This window comes from Myripristis murdjan, chromosome 12 (assembly GCF_902150065.1).
Source record: "Myripristis murdjan chromosome 12, fMyrMur1.1, whole genome shotgun sequence".
Taxonomy (NCBI): domain Eukaryota; kingdom Metazoa; phylum Chordata; class Actinopteri; order Holocentriformes; family Holocentridae; genus Myripristis; species Myripristis murdjan.
Window position 1 is genome coordinate 5,952,495 of NC_043991.1, and position 18,463 is coordinate 5,970,957.

Consider the following 18,463-nt stretch of genomic DNA (forward strand, 5'->3'; position numbering starts at 1 on the left):
GGGTCACCTGCAGTGGATGTTAAAACCAAGTGTGAACAGAGTCAAAATGCTACATATTCAAATATGAATGTGGCTGTGAACAAAATTAACCCACCACACTGAGAAGGTAAAAGGAGCATCTGTTTAGTACACCCTTTTCTGCATGTGTTTGCTTAGCTTTTGTCTCAGTGCACAGGAAACAATGAAAATCACTTTTGTTTACATTCTGCTATGTGATGCGTAACTAACTCATCCTAACATTTAACCTTTGCTGTCATTAACATTAACATTTTTGCCATCCATGTTTTTGTGTGTGTGATGATCTGTGTGTTGTAGCTTTGGAGGGGTTGTAGTTTTCTTGGGATGGCTGCGAGCCTTGTTTGTTGAAGGCACCTGATTGGATTGAGGGCTCTCGTGTCATCAGTGGCATTACAAGGTAGTAGCAGTGTTTGGGATGGCATCACCGTGGGTGCATCCCAAAACTCTGAAAAATGACTCAGCCGCCTGTCTTCTGCTACTTCCTTTTCCCCCATGACCTGCTGTCTAAACAGAGTGGGAGAAGCTGGGAGAGAAGCTGTTTAAATCCTGTCCTTGTGTCCTGTCAGTCGTGGATACCAAGCAGTGACTTCTACAGGAAGTAAATGAATATTATGTTTTGACATATAAATTGATCAGGCCATTTGTCCAGATAAAAAAAAAACATGTTTTCAATGGTCAATTTTGATTTAGAAATGGAATCCTCAAGTATTAATTGCATGTCAATCAGTAACAGTAATTTATTCCGATGCAATCAACTGATATCTGATCTATGAAAAGAAGTGCAAAAGTCTGTCAAATGTGTCAAATTTCAACTTATCTTACCCTCCATTCATTCCCCGTCTCCTTCAAACTACTCTTTGGAAAGGGACAAGTGGTAATTAGGAAGGGGCGGATCGAAACTTTTAAAACAGCCCTCAAGAACGTATGTGTATGTGTGTGTGTGTGTGTGAGAGAGAGCGAGAGCTTGCATGCTTGTTCATCACCGTTTTCCCCATCAGCTGCTACTGTATGTGCTACATGACTAACCTATCTAAAACACTAATCATTTTTTTTTGTTGGTTTCTGGGGGTTCCTGGTCGCATACCTGCCAACATGTTTACATTTTGTGTGCAGTTCTTGCAAATTATTATCAACCATCAGTGTTCTTTCCCAAGCAGCCAGAGCAGAGGTGCTGTCTTTCAAAATAAGAGGAAAATTCAGATAGATTAACAGTCGAAGTGCACGATATTGACAAAATATCATGTTGCAATATTTTCCAGGCATACTGCGATTTTGATCTTGATATTCATAAACCTATGGGAAAAGGCTTTATCTCTCGATCTGCAAAGGCTAAAAAGGTATATTCAGTGTCCCAACAACTTGAGGCACGCATATGGGCCACGTGACATGTTTCACAAAGCGTAGGCTCATGTAGTGAACCTGTGCACTGTGATGTAACAGGCCAACCAGCCAATGAGAAGGAGAGGTGATCATTCAGCCAACAGCAGGCACAAACACGTACCCATCCCTTCCCAAAACAACAAAATTTGAAAGTACAGAATTCAAAGAAAGGAAGAGATATGTGTTTTTTTTTTACTCTATCCATTTTATCTGATGGATTTTATAAATGTTGGTTCATTAACTGGCCCCTGGAAGTTAATGGAAGTTAAGTATCCCTGACCGAGGTATTTATGATTAAGAAAAGAAAAAAAAATCATGTCAGAATGGTGCACCTGTTTATTTCTCTGAAATTTCTTTGGCATAATTGGATGTTATAACACAAGATAAAGTGCAGTGTGGCCCTCTTGATCCATCCTGATGATCAGATGGCCCGTTTGTCTCTGCCTCAGTTTGTCTCCGTTTCTAAAATGGATGCGATGCTCAAAGAAATGCTCATGGTTGGCAGGTTTGTGACTGTTTCCATTCAGTAAATCATTTATTGTCCCTTTCTTTTCAATCGGGGCTCCCGCAATCAGACTATAGTAAGTATGACTCGATGATGCCTAACAAACTCCTAGAGTTAGTATTAGTAATGCTGATCTTCCTTTAAGCTTAACGTTTTTAGTGTTTTTTCTTAGGCTTCCTGAAACGTGTAACAACTCAAATTTACTGTAATAAGTGTGCATAACTTAGTGACTTTGCTTAGTGACTGCTTTTGGCATTTACTATTATTTTAAATTTATTATTTTCAGCTCAAGGTGTTTATTTTGAGAGAATAATGAAAGAAAGATAGGTAAGATAGTTGTTTTTCAAATTTATCATGATGCCATTTGATGAAAACGGTAGCTGTTGAAAAAGTACTAGCATTAACAATACACACAAGAAAAAAAAAACTGTCCTGTTTCGCCATTCTGTTGATGCCTGCAGATCATAAAGTCTTGCATATAGCAAAAGTTCTTGGTCCTATTGGGGAGAAGGCATCAAGTTTATTTACAATATTAACCAAGAATTTGCTCCTTATTTCATTATATAACATGTTTTTACATTGTGATATACCAAAAAAGTTGATACTTTACATATTGTTGTTGTAATTACTCCCATTAATGCTAAAACGTATTAACTTACTTACAAAGAGGTTGTTGCATTTCACAATTTTATGCACATTATTACAGTTTGTGCAGTTGCTTATGCTGAGTTGTTTCACATGGAATAATTAAAAGCCCCTTTTTCACGCTAGTTTTCCTCTTCAAAATTCTTTAGGTATCTTTTCCCTCATAGATAGTTTGAGATATTTTTAATCAGCTCGGGGACATCTTTTCCCCTTCTACAGCCAGATGTTTTCTTTATGTAGGATCCCGAGGTCTCCATGGTGTTGCCTTCTGGTTTAGAGCCGATCTGAGCATGTAATCTTGTTTCCAGCACTGTGCAGTTATCTGGGCTCACATGATTTTGCTGTTTTACCATATCAGATACACTGAGAGTGACACTGCTTAAACATCCCTCTCATATAATCTAAAAACAAGATTATTTACAACAGTTCTCCAAAAACCTGTTTGGACTTTGGCTATGAGGCATAAAATCACACACTGAGTAATTTTGGTGTTGAAATTGATTTTGTGGTGATTTATTTGTTTTATAGTCACACCAGATCTTTGATTTGGTTCATCCTGAAATTACAGCTCTGTGTTCTGAACATGATCTGCTGTATACGCTGCCCTCTGTTGGATGATAAGGGAAGTGCGCAGCATTCTTACAGATCACGGTCCTGTGATCTGTAAGAACCTAAAACCAGCTGGGGATGGTGCTACAACTTGCATTTGGTTGTTATATTCTGTTTATTGATCTTCTGAATCTCAGTCCTCATTATTTTGGACATGAGCTCTACTTAATGTATTTTCCATTTAGCTTTCCACTAATCAAAATGCAACTCAGCCACAAAATCCATTCCCTGTAGAGTGGAGCCGAGCAGCTCTGGGTGCGAGCGTGGCACACACAGTCAGCTGCCGGTACAAAGATGAGTTATAGAGATCAAATTGATTACAATGTGCTGCTGCTGCAATATCAGCCCCTACATTAATCCAACAGAGTGGCCATTTGAATATTTACTTTGTAAGACTTAATGGAGGTTGAATATGTTGTGAAGGCTAAGGTTTATGTCATTTCTGTTTCAGTCTGCTATTCTGAAGAAGAAATATGAAGAACACATGTAAGTTTTGTTTTTAGTATTAATGACTGCTATAGCATTTTGTTTTAATTAATTTAATTCAAACATTAAACCTGATTTTTTTTTTTTTTTTTAAGCTGTAAAGTCCACAGTTGTAGTTACATACTGAACAGCTTTTAAAGCAAGGAGTGTTTGATAGAACTAGGCCACAAAAGAGTGTTCTGTTTTGAAATGTCTGTTCTCCACCAGGGAAAAACTGCGCGAGCTGAACAACGAGTTGCTCAAGAAAAATGCCCTCATTGACGACATGGAGCCCAAATACAACGCTACCTGTGAGTTTGAAGCCCCTGTTCAATTCTGAATGTGTGAAATTCATCTGAAGGCTGTTGACACACTTCAGAAATTACAGTGTGGTGCTGAGACGCCATATTGTGCAAAACCAAATAAAAAAACAGACAAACAGTGCACTTGAAAATGAAAACATGTTTCAGTATTAAAAAATGACAAAAAAAAAAAAAAAAAATCAATACAGTCATTTAGGAGCTCTCTCTTGTGTTCTCTGCTCTCAGCCCAACGAGTGGAGGAGCTGGAGGATGCCTTGAAGAAAAAGGATGATGACATGAAACAAATGGAGGAGAGATATAAGAAATACCTTGAAAAGGCCAAGAGCGTACGTATATTGTTTGCTTCATTTTTATAGCTCCTGTAGATAAACTACTGGCAGACTCTGGTTTTCTACATGGACGTAGATGAACAGAAACCCCCAGCCGGTGTGTTAAATTGTGTGTGTCGTCTCCAGGTGATCCGGACCCTCGACCCCAAGCAGAACCAGGGCTCAGGTCCAGAGGTCCAGGCCCTGAAGAACCAGCTGCAGGAGAAGGACAGGATGCTGCACTCACTGGAGGTAATCAGCCCATCAAACCAGGACTCTGTGCTGTTTTTTTGTTTGTTTGTTTGTTTGTTTTTTGTTTGTTGTTTTGCTTTTTTTCATTTATTTTTTCATTTTATTTATTTATTTATTTTATATATTTTTTTTTTCATATCCAGAAGCACATATGGCCCTAAAAGGCACAGACAAGTGACATATTTTGTACACAGTATCAAGGCAGCACTAAAACAAAGCATGTGTAATATAAAATTTTTACTTTGTTGTAGCTGTGATGAGACTGCTCATGGGAAACAGTGGCAGTTTTTTTTTTTTTCTCTCTGCAATGTGAATCTATAGCTGTGGAAATTACTCTGATATAGGTGATTTGATTTTTTTTATATATATATACATTCAGACACTGGCATTATTATTTTTTAATTCTCACACCACAGAGGTTTGGAATCAAGCGCTTGATCAGTAAAACCAACAGATATCAGAAGATTTGCTCTGCATTTCAGCTACAACTCATTTAAATAATTAGCCATCTGATTGATTGATATTTGGAGGTTAGTAGGAAAACTATGTAAAATGAGGCGAACACAGTGGCTGCTTCTTTGGGATTTTGGTTAATGCCGTGACATAGTTTAAAATATTGGTTTGTTACTTGAAATGATGTGGGTTTTGTTGTTTCCACAAAACAGAAAGAGATGGACAAAACGAGAAGTCAGAGGGACTACGAGGAGAAACTCATCGTGTCGGCCTGGTACAACATGGTAAGAGGGGACACACTCTGCTCTGAAACTGTGACTCACTTGCTTTTTCTTTTTTTCATCATGGCAAACTTCAAGGTCCATACAGGGTCCTACTTAGTAAAAAAAAAAAGAAAAAGAAAAAGAAAAAAAGAAACGGAGTCAAACACATAAGCAATGCACACATTCAGACTACACCCAAAAATCACAGTTTCACAGAGTTTTACAGGCCAAAGACCCAAACCACAAGGCCACTCAACGCAACAGGCTACAGTAAATTATGAAAAAGGCAAACACTCAGTTCAGACTTGGTACCCCATGAAATTCCTGAAGCCAAAGCCAGACAGCACCAAAATGTGGGATGTGTAGCCATATGCTCTCTCATATCAAAGCCAACCAATTAATCACAATATTAGCCAGTGTTATGATTCATAGCCAGTGTGAAACCAAGAAATACATGTTGAGCTGTGCAATAAAATCAAATTTAAGACTGACTTTAATTTGTACTACTTTCATAAAGCCTGTGAATGTTGTTACTAACAGCATATACACTATGTTTTAGAATGGTAGCCTTGTCCCTGCACATGTGTAGAAATACGGGGGTTAATGCACATCTCCTCCACACCTCAGATTTGTGACTCGTCCGGCTGTTTTCAGTCTGTCCATGGCCGGGGAACACAGGGTTGAAGTGGGCCAGCTGGCCTGGCTGCTGCTGGGGGCAAAAAGGCCCAGAGATCAGACTGATATGGCTGCCTAGTCGTCATGTTTCTTTGTGTATTTCATTTTGAATCTCAACACTGACCTGAAAAGTGTGGGCCAATCAGCCAGTCAGGCCACCAGGGAATCTCCCAGTACTGCCAATGGCCCCAGGCCTGTGGGACATAACATGGGGAGAGATCATTCAAAAGTACAAGCTAATAAACATGACTGGGATGAGATTAAAAAAACAAAGCTTTACAGGGTGCACAAGGTCATTTTGACCACTAGAGGGCAATGTAGACTTTTTATTAGCTTAATGGATACTGGTCACAGGCATTTAGTGGATATGGCTTGTAAAGAGCCATGATCATGATTTGTTAAATCAGTACTAATCTTTGTTTTCCCTCCATGCTTGAGGATTAGATAATGTTGACTTAACTCATTCTCTGTTGTCACTGTCATGCCTCTGTTGCTCTGTATGCCAGGGTAATATTGGATGGGGAAAAGCTTTATTTTCCCTGCTGGCATAAAGTTTGACACTTAACATTGTGGGCATCCTGGTGGCAGTCTTGTAAAGCACACTCCATATACAAGCCGTGTGTGTTTTTTGGATTTATGCTTCATATTACACTGTTATATCTCATTCTGCTCACTGTCATGTAATATATCTTGAACACTGGACTGTACATTGTCCTTTTATTCCTTTTGCCAGATGAACAAGTGTGTGTATTTTTCTGTTTTTTAAGCTTCCTCCCCTTCTCTTCCCAGGGCATGTCTCTGCAGAAGAAGGCGGCTGAGGACCGGCTGGCCAACACCGGCTCCGGTCAGTCTTTCCTGGCCCGGCAGCGACAGGCCACAAGCACACGGCGCTCCTACCCAGGCCACGTCCAGCCAGCCACCGCAAGGTAGAGGGCACCGGGGCTGACAAAATACTATGCCAAACTACCTTACACATCGCCCGAACCTAGATGGATGTGCCAGGTTTTTGAGGCACACAATTAAAATTCTTGTCTAATTGGAGGTTCCTGTTTTCCTGCATTCTGCCCATTTATTTTCCTTTTAGTGTCTCCTTAAAAAGACTTGTGAGGTAGAGATGCCAGGCAAGGCTGCCCAAAAACCTTGAACCTTGAACCACTCTTTTCCTGACAAAGCATATTTTTCCTTTGACTCCTGTGATGTCAGACTTTTGGCCTCTCCACGCCCCAACCCCCACCTCCGATTTCCCAACACTAGACATAGTTGTAAAGTCTGACTAACCACCCCGACCTCTGACCACCCCCTCCCACCCGACACTGAGCCCCTGAGCCCCTGAACACACACCCTGTGACAAACCCTTGACACACCGCAGGAGTGTTCCCACCGGCAAGCAATCTGGACCCTGGGGCGGCGACAGTTTCTGTTCTCTTGAAAACGTACTGTCATTCTCATTGTGAGAAACCTGTCTACCTGTTATTAATGCAGTATTTATGCACATCTCTACCTGTTAACACATTAGAGGTTGAGTCCTGTTACTTTAGACTAGTGTTTAATTTTTCTGGTAACAACTTATTTTTAAGAGGTCCACAATTTCCTGGTAAGTAGCCAGTAACGTCTCTGAAAATTATTATTAGTTCTCCCCAAATTTCTTGAAAATGACTTCAATGTTTAACATTATATTCATGTATTTATTTGCCATATCCTGGTAAGCAGTTTATGATTTATTATCAGTTCTGTTCTGGTACCCTGAACGGTGTTGTAAATTACCCTAATATTATTTAGTGTGTATCTTCTGATATTTCCCCAAAGCAGTTGATTATTACAGAGGCAGTTACCACAGATCGAGAGGCTTTGCGCTCAGTGACAGGAGAGTTTTAGTTCTCGCCACAGGCTTGGTGCTTCACTTGAATACCTGAGGGCTGAGCTCAGGCTGATGTATAACCATCATCTGTTTACACACAACCTTAGAGAAATAACAGCCTATTATATTACTCAAAAGTACTTATAAATTACAGCACACGCTGTAAGAAAAACAACGATGTAAATTAAAGTTGTTTTTTTTGTTTGTTTTTTTTTGTTAAATAAGTAACTGTTGTTCATTTGCTACTTGTATTAATCTACAAGGAAAAAGGTGACAGATTAATATTTCTGACCCTGAGCCCCTTACACCTCTAATATTTTTTTCCGAAGATCATTTTTTGGGGTATCTCTGCTTTATTAGACAGGCACAGTAGAGAGAGACAGCAAAGACAGCAAACAGCCTGGGTTAGATTCAAACGCAGGCTGCTGTGACTTAGCCTCAGTTTGACGTGGTACTTGCTCTACACAGTGAGCCACCGGGACGCTCCAGGCTCTACCGCCTTTAAAAGTGTGTCCTACCACTCCATCTTGGCATTTCAGTGGTTCCAGTCTGTCAACCTGAGGTTATTTTCTTAGAGCTCTGGGCGACAGATTCCCTTGAGGCATTAAACGCTCTCCTTGCAAGCGCGCCAGGATTTCTCTATATTTTGGGTGTGTAACCCTGTATTTGGATGCATGTTGTGGTTAATCCAGTAGTGGATGAACCTGTCAGTCTGCTACGCTCTGCAGGACTGTGTTATGGTCTCACTACCAGGCATCATATATTAGCACACCAGTGGACCGGCTCTTGCTTTGTCCCATCTGCTGGCTGCAGCTAATAACACAACCTGAATGATAAATGTCATATATTGTTGCCATTTTAAGGTTATTCAAGGGTTTGCTTGTTGATATGTACAATCCACTTAAAAAAAAACCCTGGTTTAAACAAAGCACCAGATTGTTGTGCACCCTGCAAATCAAATCTGTTATCCAAAACAGTTGTGAATAGTGTCATGTACACTAAATCCATTTATAAAGGATGAACCATAATTTACAAAGGCTTTGGGCTGGATGTCATGCATCAACCCAACACACTCATCATCTGCATCCATCCGTTTTATCCTTTGCTTTTGCAGACTTCATCTGTTGTTTACATCGTAGGATCCAGAGCTTCTTTTCGAACAGGTTTGGAGCCTGCTTACAAAGGGCTTACCGCTGCGTCATGCCGTGCACAGCAACTGTGCGCACAGTGCTCGTAAGTAGAGAGCAAGAGAGCCATCATGCCCACATTTGGTGACAGAAAATGTTTGGAACCATTACACTTTTTCCCAAAGCACCATTAACCAGTCGTAATACGCAGTGTTTCCTACAGAAGCAATGCTACTATGTATCTAGTAATATTAATATTAATATTAACATGAGACAAATTGATTACTCTGCGAGGCAACAGGTTTTGCTGCTGGCAAAGCTCCTTCACTAACAAAAATAGGAGAATCTATAGAATCAAGGACGTATGGAATCAACCCACCAGAAGTCACCAGGGCGGTTTAACTCCCTCTCTGTTTGATGATAATACTTTTCCAAGATATTTAGCTAAAATCATGTGTGTAAAAGGATGATGGTTCTAAATCACATGGGCGGTGGGTGACACGGTTCATTTTAATAGCTGGGCTCAGCCGTCAGCTGTTAAAGTGAAACATCAAGTCTGCAGGTGGACCTTCTTTTCCTTCACTGAGCACAAGGCTTGTTGAGCTGTGGCACAAAAACTAGCCCGCATGCTGCATTAGGTTAGCCTTCAGATCCTCTTCTCTCATGGGCTTAAAGTCATCGCCCTTTACAAACAGGTAAGAACAGGAGCCTCACTGTTTTCATGTGGTTGTCAAATTCCTGTGTGTTTTCCATATCAGCCTAAATATGCCCATCAAGGATCTTTGGGAGAAAAAAAAATGAAAGAACTTACAGGAAATGTTGGGGAGATATTGGAATATATTATAAGTGATTATTAATCAGTGGAGTTATTTCCAAGAAATTACAGGAAAAATGTTGAGGTAATTAGGAGGGGTATTATTAAGACGTTTCAGAGAAATTACTGTCTATTCACAGTGCCTCCTACTTAACCAGGAAATTGTGGACTCGTAAAATAAAGAGTTACACCATCAGTGTTTGAATTGTATTTTTAAAAAAAATGGACGGTATTTTCAGAAAGTTGATCTTGAGTGTCATATTTCACATTTTTTTCTGTGGAGTGAGACAAGTAGTGAGCAACAAACACAGAGGGGCATAGGATGATGTATAGTAGTAATTGTATGTGTGTGTGTTAAGTGTTCAGTTTGTGTAGAATGTTTATTGGGCCAAATGATCTCTAATATCGACTTGTTACTGTCAGTCGGAAACAATGCAGCAATAACTTTATATGTTTGAGTCTAACTCCCAAGACATGATTGAAACTCTGTCGGTGTGTGACGTGTTGAAGCAGATGCAGTTGAAGGTCGTTGCACAGGTAGGTAGGTCGTGGTTTCGTGGCTGCAGAAGCATCCAGACCGGCTCCCATGTTTCTCATTGAGCATCGAGCCAGTGTGGGACAAAGCGGAGAATTAGTGAAACGGATTCAGATGGTTTCAGTTTTACCAGCATTTATCAGGTCGTCTTCATCATATGTGCCATTCGCTCTGAATTTACATGCTCCATAATGTTTGATCCACGTTACTTTAGTTTTGCAGCCTCTCTGATCAAGTGATACCAGTCAGTCGGCGAGTGATGGGTTGGGTTCAATGTAGCATGTTCACATGGACTTATTTTCCATTTCACTCGATCGCTGTCTTGGTTTAAAAAAAAAAAAAAAAAAAAAAATCCAAGTTGCGTTGAAGGTGATGGGATAAGCACCACTCATAGTTTCTGATGTGCATTATTAATATTATTATCATTATTATCATTATCAGTATTGCTGTTTCCTCTTAACCACCACCACTCTTGTCTGTGTTAATCCTTCTAAGTTTGAATAGAAATGCCTGTTCTAATCTCATCCTTCCTCTAATCCATCTTTTGTTCCGTTTTTCATGATTTTATGTGGCGCATCATGAGCGACCCCTTATTCACTTGAAGCCCTTAGGTTAAACCTCGCTGCTTCGCTGTGTGCCGTCGAGATCAGGACTGCAAGACCTGACTAAAAAAATAAAAGTCCTGCTGTTTGACTGGTATCTCTCTCTCTCTCTCTCTCTCTTTCTCTCTCTTTCTCTTTCTCTCTATCTCCTTGTCCTCCCTCGGCAGCAATGTCACTGCATGACTGTCACGCCAGTGAGCTGCGCAAGCCTGGTTTTGGCGTTGCATGGGTCGGACTTGGCTCAGCCGAAGCTGCGATGCATGAACTCCCCGCCTGCCTGCCGTTTGCATGACTTTGTCTTGAGTTGAGCCCTGTCAATAACCAACATCCCACCAGCAGCATGAGCACTAACAACCCTCTGCAGTGTCATGTGCTGTATGTGCTGTGCCCTCCAGACAGGCCGGAGGAGGACGTGCACCTGCCCTCTGAATGCAGCGCACACACACAAACACACACACACACACACACGCACACAAACATACACACACATGCACAAACTTCTTTCTCTTTTATCCTCCTGCCCCTGTTTTCTGCTTCTCAGCCTCCTGCTCTCTTCTCCTCTTCTCTTAAAGGATCACTCTGACATTTTGGCTCAGTTAGTGGTTCAGTTCCTATGGGTAGCATTTGGTGTTAGCTTAGCATAAACACCTAAAGCCTATGGGAGTCGTTAGCCTAGCTCTGTCAAAGTGAAAAAAAAAATCCATTCAGCAACTCCGAAGTTGTCTTACTTACACAGTGGATCATGTGTATTTGAAATACATGTCTTGGAATTTGCTGTGAGGGTTATTTTTTCACTTTGACGGAGCTAGGCTAATGACTCCCATACACTTAGAGTGTTTATGCTAAGCTAACGCAAAATGCTACCCATAGGAACCAAACCTCTGGACGCACAGAGGTGAAAGGAGTATTTTTCCCAAAACACTGGAATGTTCCTTTAATGTTCATGGAAATTCCTGCTGGTGCTTCCACACAAGTCCGTTGGGACTGAACCCTAAGGCACAGATTTGGAGGACACGGGCAAAATATCCCTGTCAGTGTATTTCGCCTGTCATAAGTTAATCAGTGAGCAAACTGATTAATGCTAAGGCCTCAGCAGTTCCCTGTGTGTGAGCTGACGTTGGTTTGGCAGGACACTTCAGTGATTTTTCCACAGATCTTTACTTCAGAACAACAGTTTCATGAGAGAGAAATCCATGACAGAAACATTTGGGAAGTGAAGTCTACGTTGTTTTTTTTTCTGTTTGGACAATGATTAAGATCAAATGATTGATGGTTTTCTTAATTACTACTTTTATTTCTTTTTACTTTTTTTAGTTTCCACTGTCTGTAAATTTAACATCCTTTTCCCCGTTTTCTTTCTTTTTTTTTTTTTTAGATGGGCTTACTGAGGGCTTTTTTCATTTTAACCTATTTTACAGTCATAATCGTCTTATTTTGTAACATTTAAATCATGTCATGCAATTTTATTTTATTTTTTCTCTTTCTTTTTTGGCTTAATCTTCTGCCGCTTGTACAGCAGTTTTATAAGATTGTTTTAAAGAGTGTTATAATATTATATCACCGCTTATACTGTTACTGTTACTGTGGATGTGTAGTTTTCATATTAGATCAAAAAACTGTTACATGCCCGTTGTTATGCAACAAAAAGAGGAAGATAAATGCTGTGTTTGTCCAGGATGAGAGGAACTCTTGTCTCCATGTGGTGAAAATGACAAAGGTCTTGTCATCAGTGCCAGCTCAGATCAATGTAAATGGGAAAAACAGGGCAGGGTTAAATGTGTAATGTTTGCTGTATTTTTTACTCATCACTTGTTAATAAAAAAAAAAAAAAAAGAAAAACCTGCTTCTTAAACTGCAAAACTTGGAAATTAAATTGTAAATAAAGCTTGTATAAAACTCAGGTTTAGAGTCTGTTTTGTCGTTTCCAAAGGCTGATTTTATATCAAGCCACGATATTTTCTACACTTTTTTTTTCTTGATGTAGCTTTGTGGTACCTTTTTACTACCACACACACACTCCCAGCACTGTGTGTGCGCGCCTCTGGGGTGCTGTGTGTCCCATCCAGTCAGCACATTCTGGAAAAGCCTCAACAGGGAGCAACAACCCCCCCCCGATTTAATGAGATTCACCATATTTGCCAGTTTGATGTGTATTGCAGTTCTGTAGTTATCGCCATTCTAAGAATTTAGATTCAACTTTACCATATTATGCAGTTTTGGATTTCTTTGTTTCATTTGGGGATTTTTTTTTTTTTTTTTAATATCACTGGACTATGGAAAACGGCTGAATCAAACTTCCAGAGACAATTAATCACACGCATGTCAGTCAAATTTACTTTGAGCTTGTAACGTTTATTTCAGGCCTCAAAATAGAAACAGACCAGCAAAATTTAAAAAAAAAAAAAAATGTATGGCATTTTTTCCAGAGTAATTTTACACTAACAGGGGCCATATAAGTTCACATGTTGATCATATTCAGAATCTGAAATACTTTACTGATCCCAGAGGGGAAACTCAGTAAAACTTTACCGCCAACACTTGGCTGCTCATACTGCAGCGCTCAAGTCTGTCTCAAACTCACCGTCTAAATTAAAAAAGCCAAAATTATTCCCGACTTTTGATTTACAGTTTGGAGCTGCGGCATGAAGCTGCCTTTTCCACCTGTCTTTTCTTCCTGTGATGGTATTAATTCCCACATTGCATTGCTAGAGATCCATAAGTGAATATTTGTTCCAACAGGTCACATGGCGGTTGCATGTTTCCCATCACCTTGACTAAAATAAAAATATTTCTAAAATAAGGACAAAATATCGATTCAGGATTAGTATGTAAGATATAGAAATCCTCAAACAAAAGTTGTGATTTGTAACTGAATTGTTTTTTTGTTTTTTTTGTTTTTTTTCCTCCATCCTTGTTCAATAGGGGTAAATGGATATGGAAAATGGACGCTGTAATGAAGAGGTTTGGTATCTTTAAATGTATTAAAATGTTGATACTCATTATTTATAACCACACAGCACAACCTCAGTGCTTTAGTAATAAAAAAAAAAAATTTTTCGCACTTCGCACATGCTCCCTTGAATGCATTCACTCCTCACCGTTTTGTGAAACTGAGGCCGACGTCAACACGGCGCGACGTTCATGCAAACAGCTGCAGGTTGTAAATTCAATTTTACTCACTCTTGCTGTTTCATCAAACTCATGGAGCGATCCAAGCGATGATGCAAGCCCGGTTCACGATTTTCTTTGGATGAAACTCCACAAAATTCAGTTCTATCAATCAATCAATCAATCAATCAGTTTTTATTTATATAGCACCTTTCAAACAAATGCATGATATTCAAAGTGCTTTACATCTTGATTGACAAATAAGCATAAAATAAGAAGTAAAAGGACTAGGAGACCAACGCACACTCATAAAATATGGTTAATTAAAAAATAAAATAAAATAAAAATAAATATAATAATTATAAATAATGGAGTTTCACATGTAACATTGGCCTTGAGTTTCTTTTTCTCTGAAGCATTTTTTTATTATTATTTATTTATCCTCAGTTGGTGCCATGAATGCCCGGTGGTGTAGTAGAGGATGTACAGAGCATGCCCGCCTCTTTTCTGATCATTTACAGTTTTTCCACCTGTTAACCCAGCACCCATTAAAATGTATAGAGGAGTAAACCCAGTGCACATCTAGCCGGCACTAAACAGCTCTATGACCTCCATGTTACTGCAGGTTGTTCTCCTCTGAATACTGAGTGTTGACCTTCAAACCCCCCTACACACACACACTACACACAGCCATCCATGGGAAACAAACCCGGGACGCCCCTTGAGGCTGTGGACACAGGAACTTCCTGGTGTCAATGTCCCATTCTTGATTCCTGAAAGCTTTTTTTTGCCTCTCTCTCTCTCTGTCCCAGTCCTCAGCCTTCGGGAACTTCCTTTAGACGTGTCGTAGCACAGTCCGACCCTGGAGGGACGCTCCAGTGTCGGTGAAAACACACCTCTGTGTTTTGGATTCCCTCACGGTCGGCCCAAACGACACGGTTTCCCACAGCAGGTTAGATGGTTTCTTCAATTTTTGTATTCCAGGGTTCGTCGTTTTCGTGGGCAGATCCCAGCCAGGTGGGCCACATTAAGTTTGCACAATAAATCCGCCGTCCCATTTTGACAAATTTATCCAGCGACCCTCGGGCCGCTGACTCATGTTTATGAAATCAGCCGGGATGCAGACGCTCTTCCTCCCTCTGGTGGCCCTGCAGGGAGCAGCAATGGCAGCTGGGAGTTCAGTATCGATGCGACTGAAGAAACAAAACAGCCTGACTGCTCGGTTTCTCTCGACCGCAGGCCAACATACAGACGTTGGCAGAAGGTATTTCATTATGGAGGCATGTTATGTCAAGAGCAAATATCATCATCATCATCATCATCATCATCATTATTATTATTAGTAGTAGTAGTAGCAGTAGTACTTATTTTTTCCCTGTGTGCAGGGCCTGATACAGTCGCCAGGAAACAAAATAGGTTGAGATTTTATTTCTGCAAACCAAGGCTGCAGATAGAGCGAGTGCATTACAGGATGTTGCTTTTCCAGGCCGCGGTTTGAGTCCATTTTCAAGCGAGAGCCGTGGTTTTCTGCAGCTACCGTTAGCGAGCGAGTTTTTACGTTGGGAGAAGGAGGCACTGCTCGGCTCGAGCGGCTCAGATGACGGCGGCTCTTCAGCGGAGAAGCTCAAAGGCCGTTCGCAGACAAAATCCTGGAGGTTTTAGGTGACGCAGGGTCTCATCAGCTGAGAGACGATGGGCATTTTGGTGCTCAAGTAATAATTTTTTTTTTCTTCCATGCATCAAGCAAGACGTCCAGGGTTTTGTCTCTGATCAGCTGGCAAATATGACTGAACGATGGCCAACATTTCATAACCTAAAGCTTTTCCTAACCAAATAGTTTTGGTGGCAAAAGTGGCTTGAATTTTTTTTTTTTTTTTTTTTCACAAGAAATTCACCTACAGGACAAACTCATAACATACAATAATATGCTCATAAATTATGTGATGCAACATGATATCAACATAATACAGGAGGTGTTCAAGATATTTATGAATAAATGCTAAGTTGTTTTTTAAATTTTTTTATTTCTTTTTCACCAGCATACACTGGACAAACTGCTTTTTCTGCCAGTCACTGTGACAAACTGGGGGACAGAAACACCAACTACAGCATAAAGTCTCTTTAAAGAGTCGAATTCTTAATTTATTCCCAAAATGTCACCAATCCTGAGTGTCTTCTTCGAATTTGGTCACCCTGTAATAAAACGAAAATCCCCACTAGTTTGACTTTAGCATCATTTGATGTGCCACGATTTTTTAAAGTTTATTTTTTCGTTTTTTGTCTCCTGCCCATGCCGGCTGAGAGAAAGCTAGCGGCAAGTTATTAAAATGAAAAAGGAGACGCAGAAAAACAGAAAAACGCTGTCAGTTCAATAACATTGTTGTTAATATGTTAAGGGAGAATGTTGTCATTCTTCCCAGCTTCTTTTTTTTTTTTTTCTCTCTGCTCTGTTTCTCAACATTGAAGCGATTATGGAAACTTTCCAGCGAGAGGGAAATCAGAGCAAACGAGAGCTGTCACCTCCCTAATGAAAGAGCCTGTTATTATTTCTTCATAACTTGGCGTTTGGCTGACAATATGGGCTTTATGACACGTTCAATTTACATTTCAATCAGGCTGGGGGGATCGGGAGCGGAGGGGGGGCATGATAACACAAGGCTCTCATTGATACACACACACACACAGAGACACAAGTTTCATGGATTGAGTGGTGTTTCAACTCTCTGGATTGAAGCCTGGGAGATACCTGACACTTGACTTTAATGTGCGCGTGAACATGTGCAACCACAGACATATTAACCCAACACACACACACACACACACACACACACACACAGCGTGCTTTGTCAACCGGCCAGTGCCCAGCCAGCCTCTCCACTCCTACATGATCACTTCTGGCAGGGCTTCAGTGGCCAGGTGAGAAGTGCAGCGGGGAAACTGGGCTTGTTGACACAGTCGGCGACTGAAAGGAAAGGAAAGTGGCTCTGCAGATTGTGTTTGACCCCCGAGAGCGAGGGGGAGGTGGGAGGGGGGGGCGCAGGCGGACAGGCGGCCTCTGTGCGCCAAGGCCACGACTTAAACACACTGATCTCACAACCAATCAGAGGGATCGGATCTTTTTTTTTTTTTTTTGGGACAGAAATCCCATTAATTGCTGATTTAATTTTGTGTATTTCTGCCATGGCTAATCTCATGAGCTTCTTTTTCCCATTAAAACCCTTTTTACTGAGTGATGGGTTACATATTAAAATATTCAAATAATTATTTGACCTGGATGAAACCTGACATTTTCAGTTATTCCATACAAGACCCCGTGAAATGGACTCTTACTCTCTTGATGTGATGTATTTCCTGTTGAAACAGGAAGTCTGGGCGGGACACGCTGCAGGGGAACGAGCGTTCACAAGCGCAACCCAACGGGATCGAAACGTAACTTTATTTTGAAGGGGTGAGGTGCATGGGAGAGGATGTGTAAAGATTTATGAAGGTTTTATTGCAGGATGATGTCACTGTTTAAGATGTTTTGCAGGAAATAGAGGTCATGTGAGGTCATTTCATGGCGACTTCAAATCCTCTGATACATCACTGGGTTTGGCATCTTTGTTTTTTTTTTGTTTTTTTTTTTTAATCATTTTTTGGGGTTAGAAATAGGCTTGTTATGGCTCTCGTTTGACATTTTCAATTTTTGATTTATTCTCTCTACTTTTTCCATGTAATATTTTTCTCATTCTTTGTGTTAGAGACTCTTGATTTCACAAATATTATTTTTTTTAAATTATTTTATTTAATTATCTTAGATCATAATCAGTAATCAATAATTTGTTTCTCTGTGTTGTGTTTGTCATTCCTTCATGTTGGAACCTCCTAATGAATCCACTTTTTTTCCATTTCCACTTTGCCTTTTTACATACATCAGAATGGAATAATCATGGAATAATCAATAATCATTATTACCCCCAGGTTAAAAAAGTAAATAAATAAAAATAAAGATAACAGGAACAGGAACATTATAGTTTATAGTCACCAAACTGAAGCCGGAACAACAACTCTTTAACAGCTTTAAAAAAACAACTTTAAAATATACAATATGTGGTTTTAAAAGAGATGGCATACATGCATTTCTTTTAATAATTCTCACTGTATCATAAATGAAGAGGAAACAGGAAAAGGGAAACATTTTGAGGAGCTGAAAATCAGACAGCACCTTAGAAGATGCTTCTCTGAATAATAAATATCTATGTAAATAAAATGATGGGCCCTAAACAACAGCAGTGAAATAGTAACTTCTCATTTCTATCACGTCTGAGTCTAAAATGGCACCGGCAGACGTGTAAACTCTGTCTTGCATAACAAGAGCGAAACGTTATCAGTTAAATGGAGTTCATATGTTAGTTTTCAGTGGTTGAATATATTTAAAAAAAAAAACAAAAACAGATAATTTGCTAATTGTATCTCCTGAGGGAAGCTGTTCCAAGCTGGCCCGGGGCCTCGACTGCAAATGCTTGATCACCGTCCAGAGAGCA

At 40.1% G+C, this 18,463-nt stretch overlaps 1 protein-coding gene across 4 annotated transcripts in view; it reads left to right on the forward strand.

The window, feature by feature from the left end:
* hook3 (hook microtubule-tethering protein 3) overlaps positions 1-12,732 on the forward strand; it is a 52,403-nt gene extending 39,671 nt beyond the window's left edge. The window contains exons 18-26 of one of the 4 annotated variants that reach the window (XM_030065023.1): positions 1,974-1,979; positions 3,609-3,643; positions 3,851-3,933; positions 4,171-4,271; positions 4,401-4,505; positions 5,171-5,242; positions 6,686-6,822; positions 8,894-8,987; positions 11,000-12,732. In XM_030065023.1, the coding sequence (XP_029920883.1) occupies positions 1,974-1,979; positions 3,609-3,643; positions 3,851-3,933; positions 4,171-4,271; positions 4,401-4,505; positions 5,171-5,242; positions 6,686-6,822; positions 8,894-8,987; positions 11,000-11,140 (774 nt within the window). In that variant the 3' untranslated portion in view covers positions 11,141-12,732. Of the gene's footprint in view, positions 1-1,973; positions 1,980-3,608; positions 3,644-3,850; positions 3,934-4,170; positions 4,272-4,400; positions 4,506-5,170; positions 5,243-6,685; positions 8,861-8,893; positions 8,988-10,999 lie in introns of those variants that run through there. The other 3 variants (XM_030065025.1, XM_030065024.1, XM_030065026.1) reach the window with 3 other exon arrangements.
* Positions 12,733-18,463: the final 5,731 nt, after the last annotated feature.